A 14166-nucleotide genomic window follows, 5' to 3' on the forward strand; every position below is an offset into this window, starting at 1 on the left:
GCCAATGAATGCCAATGACGGGCACTGATGGTTTCATTATGACATTTACCGGCGATCTATGCATGTTTCAGGGTTTCAATCATTCCGTCATGGTCTCATTATACCTGGGCTGTAGGCCCAATTAATGTTACTAGGATTTGTACGTAGGCATTATACATTTCCCCAACGGGCCATCTTCCTCGGGTTCAGAATCAGAACATTCTGAGCCAGATTCCAAGCCCCCAGACTCTTCCTCGTCCCCTCCTTCATTCTCTCCGTTCAAGTCGGGTGGGCTGCTGTTCGATCTAAGCAACGGGGGTGCAGCATCTGGTGGGGACTGGTTTTGCTCCGGTGATGATGTAGTGTCTCGTTCATCTTGTCCGTGTCTCGAGTCGTCTGAAGTTGGGGTTGGGGGCGCATACATCGTTGGACTGAGCGACCCGTCCTGCGAATCTTGTGATCTCTGTCGTCGATGGCCGGGGGTGGTTCGGTAGGATGATGTCGGTCGCGTTGAACGTGGGCTTCCTGGTGGTGACCCGAAACCAAACATGGGAGAGGAAGGTCGTAGACTGTACGAGCGCGAGACCATGTTCTGTACGCTGGGGAAATCGATGTAGCCGCCAGCCGCGCCGCGGGTGAAGAGCACGAGGCCAAAGCAGAGAAGCACAACGATACTCTGAATCACCGCTACTCGCTTCTGAAACACTATCTCGTCTGCGAGGACACCCAGCTGAGCACTCAGGGAGTGTATTTCCTGGTGGTATTGTATTCTTTGGTGCTCGAACTCCAACGCCACACTTCTCCACGCCTGATCGTACTGCTCACGGAATTGCTTCAGTTCATTAACCACCGTGCCATTCAGGTTCTCCAGGAACGTGGATGTCTTCGATAGTTGTCGCTTTTCGACTTTGTTGAACGCGTCTCGTAGGATTCGTGACTGCTCTTCGATATACTGTAGAGACAAACTTGAATTTGTCTCAAGCATTTGTAGGCGTTTGTTGACCGACTTGAAAAAAGACTCTTGTGTGGTTGGGTTAGCCGTCGGCGGTTGCGTTGCAGTCGCTCGAATCGACTCAGCACTCTGCTCCTCCTTTGAAAGACCACTAGGCCGGGTGTCCTGGCTAGTAGTGACATCCTGAGGGGTTGTTTCCAGCGAATCTATTGCAGGGGCAGTACCTGCACCAGAAGGAGTGTTTGTCCCTTGGAGGCTAGAAATTTTGTTCTCTCCAGCCCCGGGCGAAGCGGCGTTGGCGACGTCGCCGGATGACGAAGAAATTGGCCCTGGCGAGGCCTGACCAAGTGATGGGTCAATATTCCCATCAGATGTGGGAGACTCTTTCGGGGCATCCTGAATTCCGCATTCTTGGAGTTCCGTGGAACCCAGTAATATCTGCTCTACTGTCGTGACTAAATTCGGGCAGGTTTCGGATGGGCGTATCTCAGCGTTGCCAATGTGAAAAGTAGGCGCCTCTCGCAGCGGCACCTCAGTCTTGGTGGCATCTTCTGCGGCAGTTGCTGCCCCTGGAGCTGGTTCAGCTACTTCACCAGCTACTTCTTCCTCGGCCCTACTCGCCTCTCCGTCATGCTTATATTCTTCCAACATTGTCGTCCCGTGAACACGAATCAGACTCAGCGGACAGTAATACTCGTGTCCATAATGCGTCAAAAACTCGATCCGTAAGTATCGAGCCCAGATGAGCGGGTTCTCAACCGCAAAGGCCTGAATCTCGCGGGTATTCCTCGCTTCGTAGATACCAAGCTCCTTCCACTGATCTGGCTTTGCGGGATAACGGTCCGCGACACTGACTCGGAATGTGTGGAAAATCGAGCTGAAGAACTCGTAGTTGGCAAGAACAACAGTGTCCACGAGAATATCATCACACAATTCAAGAATCAAGAACTTATTCTGAGCCCGGCACTCATTCAGCATGTAGCTGTCTTTGTTCTCAATCAAGACAGACGATGATCCCTTCGCCTGGGGGTTTGTCTTGAGTACTGTTGCGGCACAGTCAAAGGATGCATAATTGAACCGCTCCTTACAAGTTGTGCCAGCGTCTTTTGAGCGCTCACCACCCGCATGAGGGACACTCTGTCCAGAAGCCTCGACGACAACATCACTGTCCGCACCTGGGACTATCTGCGCCGCGTCTCCCCCACTGAAATGGACCTGAGCGCCCCATGCAGTCGCGGTTTTGGGAGCCTCCGGCGCATCAGTTCCAAAGCCGCCAAAGTCAAGCTCGATCTCCGCATCATCCCCTAGAGAGTCGAGCGCATTGTTTATCCCCGTAGGCCGTCGGCGGTCCTTCTCTGAGGCCCCGGCCCGCCGGTTGCCGCCAATATTCTCCGCCGATTGCCCTGCCTTGGCAAGATTCTGTTTCTTCCAATCTTCAAACGAGAGAAAGTTCGCGTTGTCGAGCGGCGAATCTGTGTCAAGTTCTTGTTCCGCTGACGATGACGCTGAAGCTGCTTCTACCGCTACCGAAATCGAAACGGAGCTCGTCTCGCTGATGACCTTTTGCGTACTTTGAGATGAAGGCGTCGGCGTCAATTCAGCATTTGGTCTTGTATCCCATCGGGTTTCGACACAGGTGGGCCATTCCAGAAGGGCTTCGGCTTCCTTCCAGTCCCTCGCGAGGCATACTTGATGTTTCTGTGAATCACCACCGGTTTCTTGGATCCAGGTCAACACACAGATGGCGGTTGTGATCCACCGGGGTGCCAGCATTATTAGGACAAAACTCGGTTCAAGCAGAAAACATCGTGCAAGCGTCCTCAGTGGAAATGAGGAAGTAGACTATCCTTTCCCGGCAGAATAGAGAAGTGGGACTGGGTGGCAGGCTCTTATCAGCTTCTGTGGGGTTGGGACTTGACCACCTTTGTTCGTAACTGTCAAGTCTCGGCCGGGGTCTTTGCCAGGTGTCGTCTGGCAAGTTGAGGTCTTATGGAATGAGTTCGAAGGAGATAATTCAGGAATGTCTAGGGAGTAGCTGATAATATACAGGAATAGCAATATAATACAGCAAAGAGAGTGATCGATGATATTTGAAAGCAGCAACTGGCGGACTTTTGGAGGAGCGCTTCGATTGCGACAACTCCAGAGGCTTCACCGCTTGGCGCTCGGGCGAGAGCAAGGCATGCAAAGAGTACCTCGTAGGACAGATTTGTCCGACAAGTTACTCAGTACTTAAATGCCGGGCTCATGAACACAGCGCGGATAGACACACTCTGATAATTATATATAGATATTTAGTTATTTACAGGCTCCAAGACCTTGCTTTGTGAAGCGGGTGATACAGTCTGGCACAGGCCGCTACAACACTACGTAATACTAGGATGATAACGGACGATAAGGAACTTTACTTTAGAGACAGAATATACGAGAATCACTTTTGGATTATAAATATCCTCTGTGGCTACCCATCCACCTTTGTAGAACTAGAATACACTGAAACCAGTCCAATGCCAGACCAGGACTACATACATCCTGCTGGGTAGAATCAATAGCATCCGCTTTTCCCGTAGTTTTTCTTTCTGAGTTGAGTTAATGATTGCGCGACCCCGTCCCTGTCTGGAGTCATCTGCCAGCTCGTGATGCTGAAACCGCTTTGAAAAAGAACATGCGTGAAGTAAAATAGGCCAGGTTCGACAGCCTCGGGGAAGAAGAAAATGGTGTCAATCTCAAAAACTGCCGCCTCCCAATACCACTTTTGGATGTTTCGCGCCACGATATTATACAGGAGTGCAAGGCCAACAAGCGCTTAACTGTAGCACAAACGCATGGTCTATGAGAGAGAAAAGAAAAGAGACGTGAGATAAGAGGTGAAGAACACCAAGTTTCTATGCAAAGTCGATGGAATAAACATGGGTGTTATCGAATGTGAAAATAAAGTGAAGTTGATGTTCAAAGCACATGGAACAGTGACAGTATGACACGAGGCTGGAAACAGAAGAGACAAGGTAAGCGATGGATTGTCGCTTACAAATGGAGGTCGTGCCAACCTCCCACAAGATCGAGATCCTCGTCGATGCTGCCATGATAGTCGGGCTTAGTAATAGTGACAGGCTTCGGAGTCTCCAAGGAATCTCGGCGCCACTCTTTATTGAAGAATTGGCGACGTCTGCGATCTTGGGAAACAAGGCTTTCCTTCTTAGCCCAGGTGCCGTAATCGAATCCAGAAGAACCAAGGCCCCAATCTTTCCGCCAGGCCATGTTGTTCGGGAAACGTTTAGACTCGAAAGAAGGACGGGAGGGTTTGAAGTTTCGTCTCTTATCACCCAAAGCAGCCCACTTGTCCAGGCTGGACTTTTTTGGAGAAGACTTGGAAAACGATGAGATGGCCTTAGGGACAGCAGCGACAAGCTCGCTCTGCACCGGCTTGTCCAATGGATCGATATGCTTGGACGTGGTCGGAATCGGAAGCTGAGAGCTGGAAACAGGAATCGAAGTGGAATGGGTGTCTCGCAAACATGTCGTCTCGGAACTGTCCGTGTCGACTGAAGCGCTCTCATGGCTCCAGCTACGGGAGTTCTGTTCGCGCCGTTGGTTCAGAGCAGTATCTTCACCTTCAGATTCTTCCTCCTCCCAGAGGTCACTCCAGCTCTTAGAGATTTGCTCGGTGCTCTTGTTCTTCCGCCCAAACACCATCGACAGAGACGGTACAGGCTTGGCCGCCTGGCTAGGCAGAGACCCGGTAATAAGGACTGGGTCTGAAGGAGGGGGGTAACGAGGAGCGGATTTGGTAAGCATCGGCAAGGCGGTCGATCGATAGGAGTCCCCAAAAGCAGATTCCAGAACCGAAGCCATAGACGGCGTGTTATGAACCGAGAACCACGAAGTGCCCGCAGTTTCCGAGGGCGGGAACAGGTCTTCCGAATAGCTCTCGGTGTCGGGGATGGCAGAAAGCTGCCGAATAGCCTGTGGTGGGCTGAACTGAAGCGCTTTGGCCCAAGGGAACGAGTCGCCTTGGTTGATTTGAGGGCTTTGAATGGAGGGGGTGCGAAGGGGCTCCCTGTTGGCACTTGCAGGCACAACCTCACGCTCATCAGTGCAGAACTCGTCCAAGGCTTCATCATCCGTCGTGAAGGACACAGCTCGAATAATCGCATCCCGGAGACCGAGAAGAGACCGCTTCTCAGGGTCAAGAGCCATGCTGATCGTTAGGATCTCAAAGGTGTCCTGAGACATATTGGGGAAGATGTCGAAGAGGGATTGTCGATCCCTCACGTAATCGGCAAACAGGATGTCGGATTCGGTCGGCGTAGCAAATGGGTTCCGAGCGAAAAGAACATTTAGTAGGCAGATACCAATGGCCCATATGTCCGCTTTTGCGGGCGAGTATCCGTTATTGGCCGGATCGTATTGTTCAGGGGCCATGTAGCGGTCACTTCCAACACATGACTCATAACACCAAGCTTCCCGGGTTGCAAGACCCAAGTCGCCAAGCTTCATGGAACCATCTTGCGTGAGAAAGATGTTCTCTGGCTTGATGTCGCGGTGGTACAGGCCGTTGGCGTGCATGAATTCCACGGCGCTCACCAGTTGCAGCATGAAATCGCGAACATGTTCCGTTTCGAGTGGACCACGGTTGAGTCTAATGGCTTCGTAGAGATCACCATTCGCACAGTATTCCAGCACAAGATACAGATGCGTTGCTGTTTCGAAATGGTGGACGAGGTTGACGATGTTGGGATGGTATGCAAGGCGTTGGTGACAGTCGAGCTCTTCGAATCGGCCATCGGTGGAAGATGGGTTCCATAACTCATTCGGAGACGACTTCATCATGCATTTGATTGCAACATCGTTGCCGGTTTTGATGTCGGTTGCGAGGAAGACCATACCAAACGACCCATGGTTGAGAGGGGCCACTGTTCGAAAGCGGCCATTCAACAGCTGGCCTGGGATAAAACTGTTCTTCAGAGACTCCATGGCGGGCAATTAATCAGACAAGACGGTAATCTTCCAGAGATATAACTGTCGTAGTCCGAGAATGGGAAGAGGAATTCGACGGTGATGATAACAGGGCCCAGAAATGAGACAGAAGCTCTATAAGCGCGCTGGGATGAAGCCAAAAGAAAAAAGAAATGCAGGAGAGGATAACGAAAAGAAAACACCGGATTTGTGATATCAAAGTTTCATATATATAAGGGGTAAGAGTGAAGAATATTCAATGGACAAGAAAAGAAATCGAAGATGGCAGGGCAGCGCGAGGCGCGAGTTGAGGATACCCGAGTGGGTTAACGACGCAAGGAAATTGTAGAGACCGTTATAGTTTCATTTGTATATCGTCCAGTGTCGAAAGTGGAAGTCGATATAATGATAAAGAAGTCGAATGGACGAAGGAATGTCTGTCACGAAGGACGGCCGTGTTTAGAAGCACGGATTTGTTGAGATGAAACAAGAAACGCTGCGTAATATCGTAACCGCAATATGGGTTGTATAAAAAAAAAGGCAAAAACAAAAGACGTCTCGTTATAAATGGCCTTCGAACTCCGGGTTCAAGGTTGGGATTGATCGTGACTCAAAAGGAAGCAGCTGGATGCCAAACAGTCATAGGCCAGGGTCAAGAACAACTACCCACTATGTGGGTGAGTAGAATGCGCAAAGCGAGACCGCGGTCGACTGTAAAGGGTCTTCGAAGCCTAGTTCGGCGAGGTCAAAGACCAGCTGCCGGTCCGGGTCGCGGACAGGGTCGAATGGACAGCTCAGCAAACTCCTGAATAATCACAACAATCCCAACACTTGTCTGCAGGTTCACAAATGTATCACTGTCTTGGACGGATGTTGACAACAGATCGTGGGTCCCAGAGCACGTCCGAAATGGTGGACCTGAATGAGTCACGGAAGGCGTTCGAAGATTTGGGAAAACAAGACACGTTCCGGCGGCAATGGAAAGTTAGGTAGGAGGAGAGACCAGCGTAGACACGATTTGTAGAACAGAATCGAATCTGATCTAAATCTCGGCGTTGACAGTACTATGGCTCTGCGTCGATGTGGTGGTTTGAAGAGGGCGAGATAAGAAGTCGGGAGGTAGAAGGCGAGGCGAGGCGGAGGTGAGGAAGGAACAGGGCGGGTAGCAGACGGTAGAAGAGGAAAGAAGTCGGTGAAGGTAAAGATGATGAAAGAAGAGAAAGCGGGATGGAGGAGAGGATGGTGAGAGAGAACTGAGGAGGAAGCGTTCGGAAGTTGTAGGTTAGGTTAGGTTGCAGGGGAGATGAGGGCGATAGGGATACGGAGGTGACGGATGCCAGATGGATAAGGAGCTCCACGTACTCGGCTGGGGTGATAAGTGGATGAGCTGAGGGGGGCGAGGGACCGAAAGAAGCAGAAAAACGAAGAACAGCGGTACTGCAGTGATCACGTTGAGTTGGTGCAAGTACCGTTATTTACAGCCTCACTCTAAGCTGAGACGACGCCAGTCGTAAATACCGTAAGCCTATTACGTAGACTAAGCGGCTCCACCCATGCGCTTATTTTGACTGGCTGGAGATAGCGCGCTAACACTGCATTGGGCACAGCCCCACACCCCTGAGCCTTGAGATTTGGTTGTATGGAAGGCGGAAGAATGCACCATCATCATCAGGAAGACACGGTTGCTGGTTCATCGCATTTTCATGGCTCGTGGACCGTGGTCGACTTCAGACTGTGGTTCAGGAGGAGACAGCGCCGAATTGCCGCGTGCGGTGTACGTAGTTAGAAGGACGAGCAATTCCCAATCAGGCTGCAAGTATGTTTCAGAGCATTGCAGTTATGACGACTGTTTCTCCTGAATTTGTGATCGACCCATAAGGGCGATCCGAAAGGGACAGATGCGGAGAAGGTTGTCAATTGTGAACACTGAACACGACAGGGTCAGGCCCGGGCAGCGTTTGACTTTAATTGACAGACAGATAGGAGTAGTCTGCTGAGTAGTTCCTTGACGCGGTATGTCTGATACAAAGGCATAATGATAAAGAATATAAAGCAGTCCGCTACGCTACAGCAGCACCAGACAGGGATCTCAGCCCATGGGCTGTCCCCAGGATTCAACTAACGTCAAGCTGCTGCAGGTCCAAGAAGGCTCCATCAATCAAGGCCAAACACCTTGTCTCTCTTGATTTCGCGCCCGTCTCTAGGTCCTCCTACTTGCTTGACGAACTCCACCTGGTGAAACCGGAAATGGTCGATACCTCGATCTCGGTGCCTGAGAGGAGCAGGAATACGGCGAATGCCATCACCTCGGCCGATGGCGCATTAGCCGCTAAGCCTCTTTGGGCGTGCAGCACAGGCGCCATAGTGGGTCACGCACCTGGCCAATCAATGGCTGATGACGCCAGCGAGGGCCGTTCTAATTGCGTCCACGTCTCGAATCGTCTGGGGTGCTCTGGCTCTGGCTATCTCCAGGGTCACCGTCCATGGGGACTCTCTATTGCACAGATGGATGCTCAGCGGCAACAGCCACCAACTCTCGAGTTGCGGGTGATGATGCGATTGCTGACTCGTGTTGCCTCCATAGCGGAGATTTTGGGTCTGGACTCACGGTCCTCGAGCGGCAGGACTGTGGCTGGGCGGGTGTTTGAACCGCTGAACGGTGCAGACTGCATTCTCGGGCATACAGAAGTCTGCGATGGCGGTGAGACCGGATGCCACTGACCGCTGTGTTGTGTGCCCGTAAGGTTCATGCTTGCAGTCTTACAGCCAACTGCGTGTCTCATCTCTGCCGTCTTCCAAGAATGGGAATGTCCTTCTGGGACGAGTGCAGCTTGCAGAATTTTCCTCAGTCTAGTATCAAAGAGGGACTACATCGTGTGATGCCACCTGGCAAAGACACCACACCACTCTATTATTCACAGACCAACCTCCCGGGGCGCCATGCTCAGTGGCTGATTCGTTGTTGATCTTTGTCTTGATCGTCAGGACACGAGTCCTTTGAGTGTTGGGGAAGGGTCAGCTGACGGAGTGAGTGAACTGATAGAGTGCTGACTGGCCGTTTCGGAGAGTAAAAGCTCCATCCATTTGCGAACCGATCCCAGGGAGACAAGAGGACAGACTATCGAACGAACAGAGCACAGCATAACAGCGTGGTTATTACCCCGCACGATCATCGCAGGAAGGCTTGGTTGAGACGACGTTAAGATATTCCCCGGATTCCGGCCACGGCCACATGACGCCTTGTCACTTTGCCCAATTTTTGGGTTTTAGAATTGGGATTGGAAGTGGAAATTGGAACCTTTTTCCACTCCTGGCATTTGGAATCTGAGATGCTGAGATTCAGAAGTGGGTTCGAGGATTGAATTTGGTTCTTCCCCAGACATCCCAAACCCGACCAACCCAGGGAATGTAGGATGGCACTGGAATGGAATGCAGCGAGGAGCAGTGAACCATCAAGTCACATTATTGCGATCATCGAAAATCCCGCACGACTCATGCCCCTCGTCTTTCCTTCCTTATGGAACAGAGTATGGGGTGCAGCCGGCTCTGTGCTCTGTACTCCCAAATGCTGGAATCTCCTGACTGACTACGAGTATGGAGCATCGGAGGACAAGCTGCAATGCAAAGGCCCGTTGCCAGCCACACCGCGGTCGGTCCACCGTCCATGCAGTCAGCCCGCTCTTCTTCTAAGCGAGCGACAAGTGACAAGTCAGTCAATAATATTGTTGTGGACTGGGGAATTTGCCACCAGCCTCCTCACTGCTCAGGCAACGAGCTGCCAGGACGCCTTAGCAACTTGTCATATACCTGCATCGTATAGGAGTAATCAATATCCGCCTGTCTTGTTAGCCGGGTTTAGGACCATGCTCGAGAAGCTTGGTTATCAAAACAGGTGGGTCTTGATTGTATGCAGGCCAGAGGTGTGAATGTAGAATGTAGATCCTCCGCAAAGGCTTGTCAAGTCCTTGTTGACTTGACAACAGCAAGGGTCCTTATCGTTTGTTATCGCTATCAAACACTTGGACCCTCCGCTGAAATCACGATGAACGCATTTGCTATCCATTCGTCAGTCTGTCCTTCAATGATATCAATAGTCTGTTATCTAGAATGTCCAGACTCCAGCGCATGTAAATATCCACAAAGGGAAATCTTCAACATACCAAAGGCTTGCCGGCTTCCGAAGTCCCACGATTTGGCGCGAGCGCCTAGACTATACTACGTAAAGGCATCGACTGCGAACTCGCCACCTACTCCGTATAGAGAATGTACTAACAGCATCACAACAAACAAACATATGACCGGCGTATCGCCATTGCCGGCCCAGTCCTCCTCCGTACTTCCGCAACTAACCCGACAGCCGTGCACAAATGAGGTGACATGACACAACCCCCGCCCTGGTCGTCGTCAGCATCACACCATCCCTACTTACCCTCTTACCGTCTTACCCTATGAGTGGACAGTAGCCTACGGAAAAGTTTCTCCTGTATCTTTGCTGATTGGGGAGCTCGCTATTCTGCAGGGAAGACCTCTAAGCTGACGGTGCATGGAGTCCAGACCCGGAGTAATATTCATGTCCAGAGTGCATGCAGAGTCGCAGACGGAGTATCCGTAGGAGATAGGAGTAAATCGAGACTGGAATCCCCAAGTATGCGACAGATGACGTTTCAGCATCAGCGTCTACCGACTATTCTCTTCAGACTTGGTGTATCACGCATCCAGGGAGGAAGAACAGTGGACTCAGGTGGACGAATAGAGTTCAGAACGCAGAATACTCCGGGGCGTAGCACAAATCGAAATTCTATCGGTTTCGATTGACTTCCACCTGCAATTGAGTTCTGATTGGTGGTGTGTAAGAAATATCACTCCGTGGTTTATACATATTTAAGTACTCCGTAAGTATAATGCGGGAGGAAGAATGCCGGTAAGTATTCGTGCAGGTGAGCAAGCAAGGGGAGTATAGGTAGGGACGTTATATATCAGGACAGTATACACTTTGAGGTTTTGGATGTTCCGGCGTTGGAGGAGTCTTTGTAGCTAACTAGATAGACAGCAGATATAACAATTATAGAGCCCATTCGTCGACATTGTCGGATGCGGTTATGAATGGCTTATCGATTTGTTTGATGGCGTGGTCGCCGCAGAGAATACTACGTCCCAGCCAAGTTAGCCTACCAGTATAAAATTGATGGTAGAATGGTTAGTACTCACCAGGCTTCCGCTATCAGCCCATCTAGCTCCTTCACAACCTCCTCGCGCCGGGACGCGGTGAGAGCACCTTCGTTCAACTGGGACTGCAAATCCCGGATGTACTTCTTCTTACCACCCGCACCTTCGAGTACCTCACGCCCCAAGCAGTCGCTGTGGAACGCGTGCTGGCATGGGAAAACGAAAAACTGCCGGCTGAGCACGGGAAGCGAGCATATCCAGCACTTCTCGCCAGGCTCGACGATCGCGTACCGTGTGTCGAGGCCGGCGATTTCAGAGCGGATCTGGCGGGCCGTCTGGGCTGAATTGTCCATCTCTTGTCGTAGTGCATCAATGTGCCGAGAGTAATCCTCTAGGGCACTGCAAATTTCATCTTTGAAGTCATCAATGACCACAAAGTCTGGGAAGAATGGAATGAGATCTTCAATCCGGAGTAGCTCGCATCTACGAAGGAACTCAATGGCGTCTTTAATACCCGTGCCTGGCTGCCGAATTCTCTTCTCGGCGACCAGAAGCCATAGCTTTTTCCGTAGTTTATTGTTCCCTTCTGGGCGATCTGAGATGATGGCTGCTAACTCAATGTCATCATGCTGCAGGGCGAGCTCCACAGCCTGGAGGTACTGCCCCATGGCGCTGTAAATATGGATACATGACTGGAAACGCTGGTGCTGAATACAAAGACGAAGTGCAAAGTCGGCATCGTACGGAGGAGGAGATGACGGCTGAGACTGGAGATACGTGAGAAGTCCAGCCTCAGAGGAAGAGCGGCTTGAAGCGTGTATTGATATGAGCGTGTTATGCACTGCCGCCGTAGGCCTTGGGTGGTTGACAATGATGAAGTTGAGGTACCGCACCGCCTGGTTCTGATTCAAAGGCACGCTCACGGTGTTGTTGTAATTAAGCAATGCCGGTATGAGCTTCTCGGGCTCGAGATTAGTCTGCCGCATCAAAATATCAACTAGTCCAGTCGCCGCGTGGGTCATTAGGACGCTGCTGTGCTTGTAAAACACCTCGGGATCACTCTGCCTCTGCAGGACATTGAGCGCCTCAGACCAGTTTTCTCGCTGGATCCAGTATGACAAGACGTAGTTGTGATCGTTTATCACAGTAGCAAAGAAGAGCAATTCTTTTTCTCGTCCATGACTGCTAATGATATCGTAAACAGTCTTCTGATCCAGGTCAGATTTGTATTTTGTCGCGAACTCTTGAAACTCATTCCGAACCGTTCGAAGCTCACCCTCGATGTCTTCAGTGCTTGCTCCTTCAGCCAGTTCTGCCTTTGTGGTAATATTGTCGTCAAGAGTATTTAACTTGGTCATGAATACTTCTATTAGCCAACTTGCAACCATGATCCGTTGCATCGATGAGGACTTCTTGTACACCGAGAGCTGTGAAAGCAGGTACTTTCGTAAAGCATCGTGCTGGCCACGCTTAATGAACGCTAGGCACACATCTTCAAATGCCTTGCTGCTTTTGCCCCAGACTCCGGCTGCTTCCAAGTAGCGACCTCTGCTGGCAAGAAAATCGCCCGACGCAGTAGCAACAGCATCTTTTTGGGAACTGGTGTGCGCATATTGGAGAGCTTGGTCAAACATCTGCTTCTGCAGAAATATTCTCCAAACATCTCGGTCTTCATCCTGGACACATATTTCGAAAATATCTTGGCCGGTAAATAACCAGTAAGTGCCCTTCATCGTGTCGGTCACAAGACCTAGAGCAGCCTGGCCTGGCTCCAAAACTTCCTGATCAAACACGATTTCATCATTCATGCGATTGACAGCAACGACTCGGCCCTCGACGAGCACTACTATATGCCATTCCGATAGCGTCATGGCGGTTATCGGGTTCTGAATCAGCTTCTTGCCTCCTCGTGCGGATTCAGTTGCGGGGAAGGTGGACCGTTGAAGCATACTCGCGCTTTCGAAAGGCTGGTGCAACTTCTCTAAGGAGTATGGGAGCAGGCCATGATATACTCCCTCAGCACTAAGCCATGCAAACTCTTTGTCAGGATGACCTTCCACATGATGAGCATCGGATCCAAATGGCGAAATGGCCAAACTCGACGGCACGGAGCCAGACGGTCGTCCGATTTCATGGACGACAGGAGTCTCTCGCGAGAGAAGGTCAGCGTATATAGAGCCCCCGCCCTCTCTACCAGATCTCCCAGTTCGCCCTAAGAAAAACGACAACTTGCCATGGGTAGCCACCAGTACCCGTCTCTGCTCCGCTTTTGTAGGCACCGACTCCGCCCATAGGCCCGTCACCGGGGACCCTTCTGACGTTCTGTATATGGAGCTAGCGTATCTCTCCTCGCGGCGGTAGAACTCGGTAGATGGTTCGATATACGTTTCCCAGACTTGACCATCAGTCGTGCCCAATAGTATCTCTCGGGTGGATGCTGTCGGAAGGGAGGGGCTCCACGCGACACTTTCGATCAGAAGTCCTTTGAGTCGCGACAATGGCTTCGGCTGTCTTGACTGGGTGTGGAGGTAGTAGTTCTCGCCCAAGGTCGTGGTGATGATMAAGTGGGAGGCAGAAGGGTCTAGGAACATTCGCCGTATCACGCCTGTTTCTGACGATTTCCTCGGGAGGTCGACATCTATTCCCCTCGCAGTCAGTTGTAGTCCTCGAACCAGGTTCATGTTACTGAGGGGTCCACACCATCGATATGCTCAGGATTATTGAGGTCGATCCGCAAGATGCGCCCAGTTGACAATGCCAGAATGAGCACATTGTCAGCGACTTGCGCGGCTACAAAGTCAGCGGCGAGAGGGAACTGAAGCTGAACATGCTTGATATCGAACATAGGAAGCGAATCCGGTTCAATCAGGTTGCTGTGAGCGGCATACCCACTGGACGTCTCCAGCGCCATGTTGCGCCAGTTGTATTCAAGCGGCCTATATCATACCGGTATGCAAAAAAGGCCAGCTATCAGCATGAATCGCCGAGAGATGCAAAGCTCCGGTGTGATGATGTCAAAAGGTACCTTGAAGCTCCGCTGCGGAGGAGGCCGACTAGCTTTAACACCTGAGGCACCCACAAGCATATGGTAGGTGAGCTTCAATGCATCAAGT

General features: G+C 51.2%; 3 protein-coding genes across 3 annotated transcripts; 1 reads left to right on the top strand and 2 right to left on the bottom strand.

Annotated features, from left to right (window-relative positions):
- Positions 1-98: 98 nt before the first annotated feature.
- DSM5745_05618 (Sad1/UNC domain protein) lies at positions 99-2704 on the bottom strand (the record flags this gene model as incomplete). The annotated part of the gene is made up of 2 exons (XM_026747634.1): positions 99-109; positions 157-2704. 2 exons carry the CDS (start codon positions 2702-2704, stop codon positions 99-101), a joined length of 2559 nt encoding a protein of 852 aa, XP_026603466.1.
- Positions 2705-3955: 1251 nt separating this feature from the next.
- DSM5745_05619 (putative serine/threonine protein kinase) lies at positions 3956-5905 on the bottom strand (the record flags this gene model as incomplete). The annotated part of the gene is made up of 1 exon (XM_026747635.1): positions 3956-5905. One exon carries the CDS (start codon positions 5903-5905, stop codon positions 3956-3958), a length of 1950 nt encoding a protein of 649 aa, XP_026603467.1.
- Positions 5906-7590: 1685 nt separating this feature from the next.
- DSM5745_05620 (uncharacterized protein) lies at positions 7591-8608 on the top strand (the record flags this gene model as incomplete). The annotated part of the gene is made up of 2 exons (XM_026747636.1): positions 7591-7661; positions 8026-8608. 2 exons carry the CDS (start codon positions 7591-7593, stop codon positions 8606-8608), a joined length of 654 nt encoding a protein of 217 aa, XP_026603468.1.
- Between the last annotated feature and the right edge of the window lie 5558 nt (positions 8609-14166).

The sequence above is a fragment of the Aspergillus mulundensis genome (assembly GCF_003369625.1).
Source record: "Aspergillus mulundensis strain DSM 5745 chromosome Unknown scaffold_5, whole genome shotgun sequence".
NCBI lineage: Eukaryota > Fungi > Ascomycota > Eurotiomycetes > Eurotiales > Aspergillaceae > Aspergillus > Aspergillus mulundensis.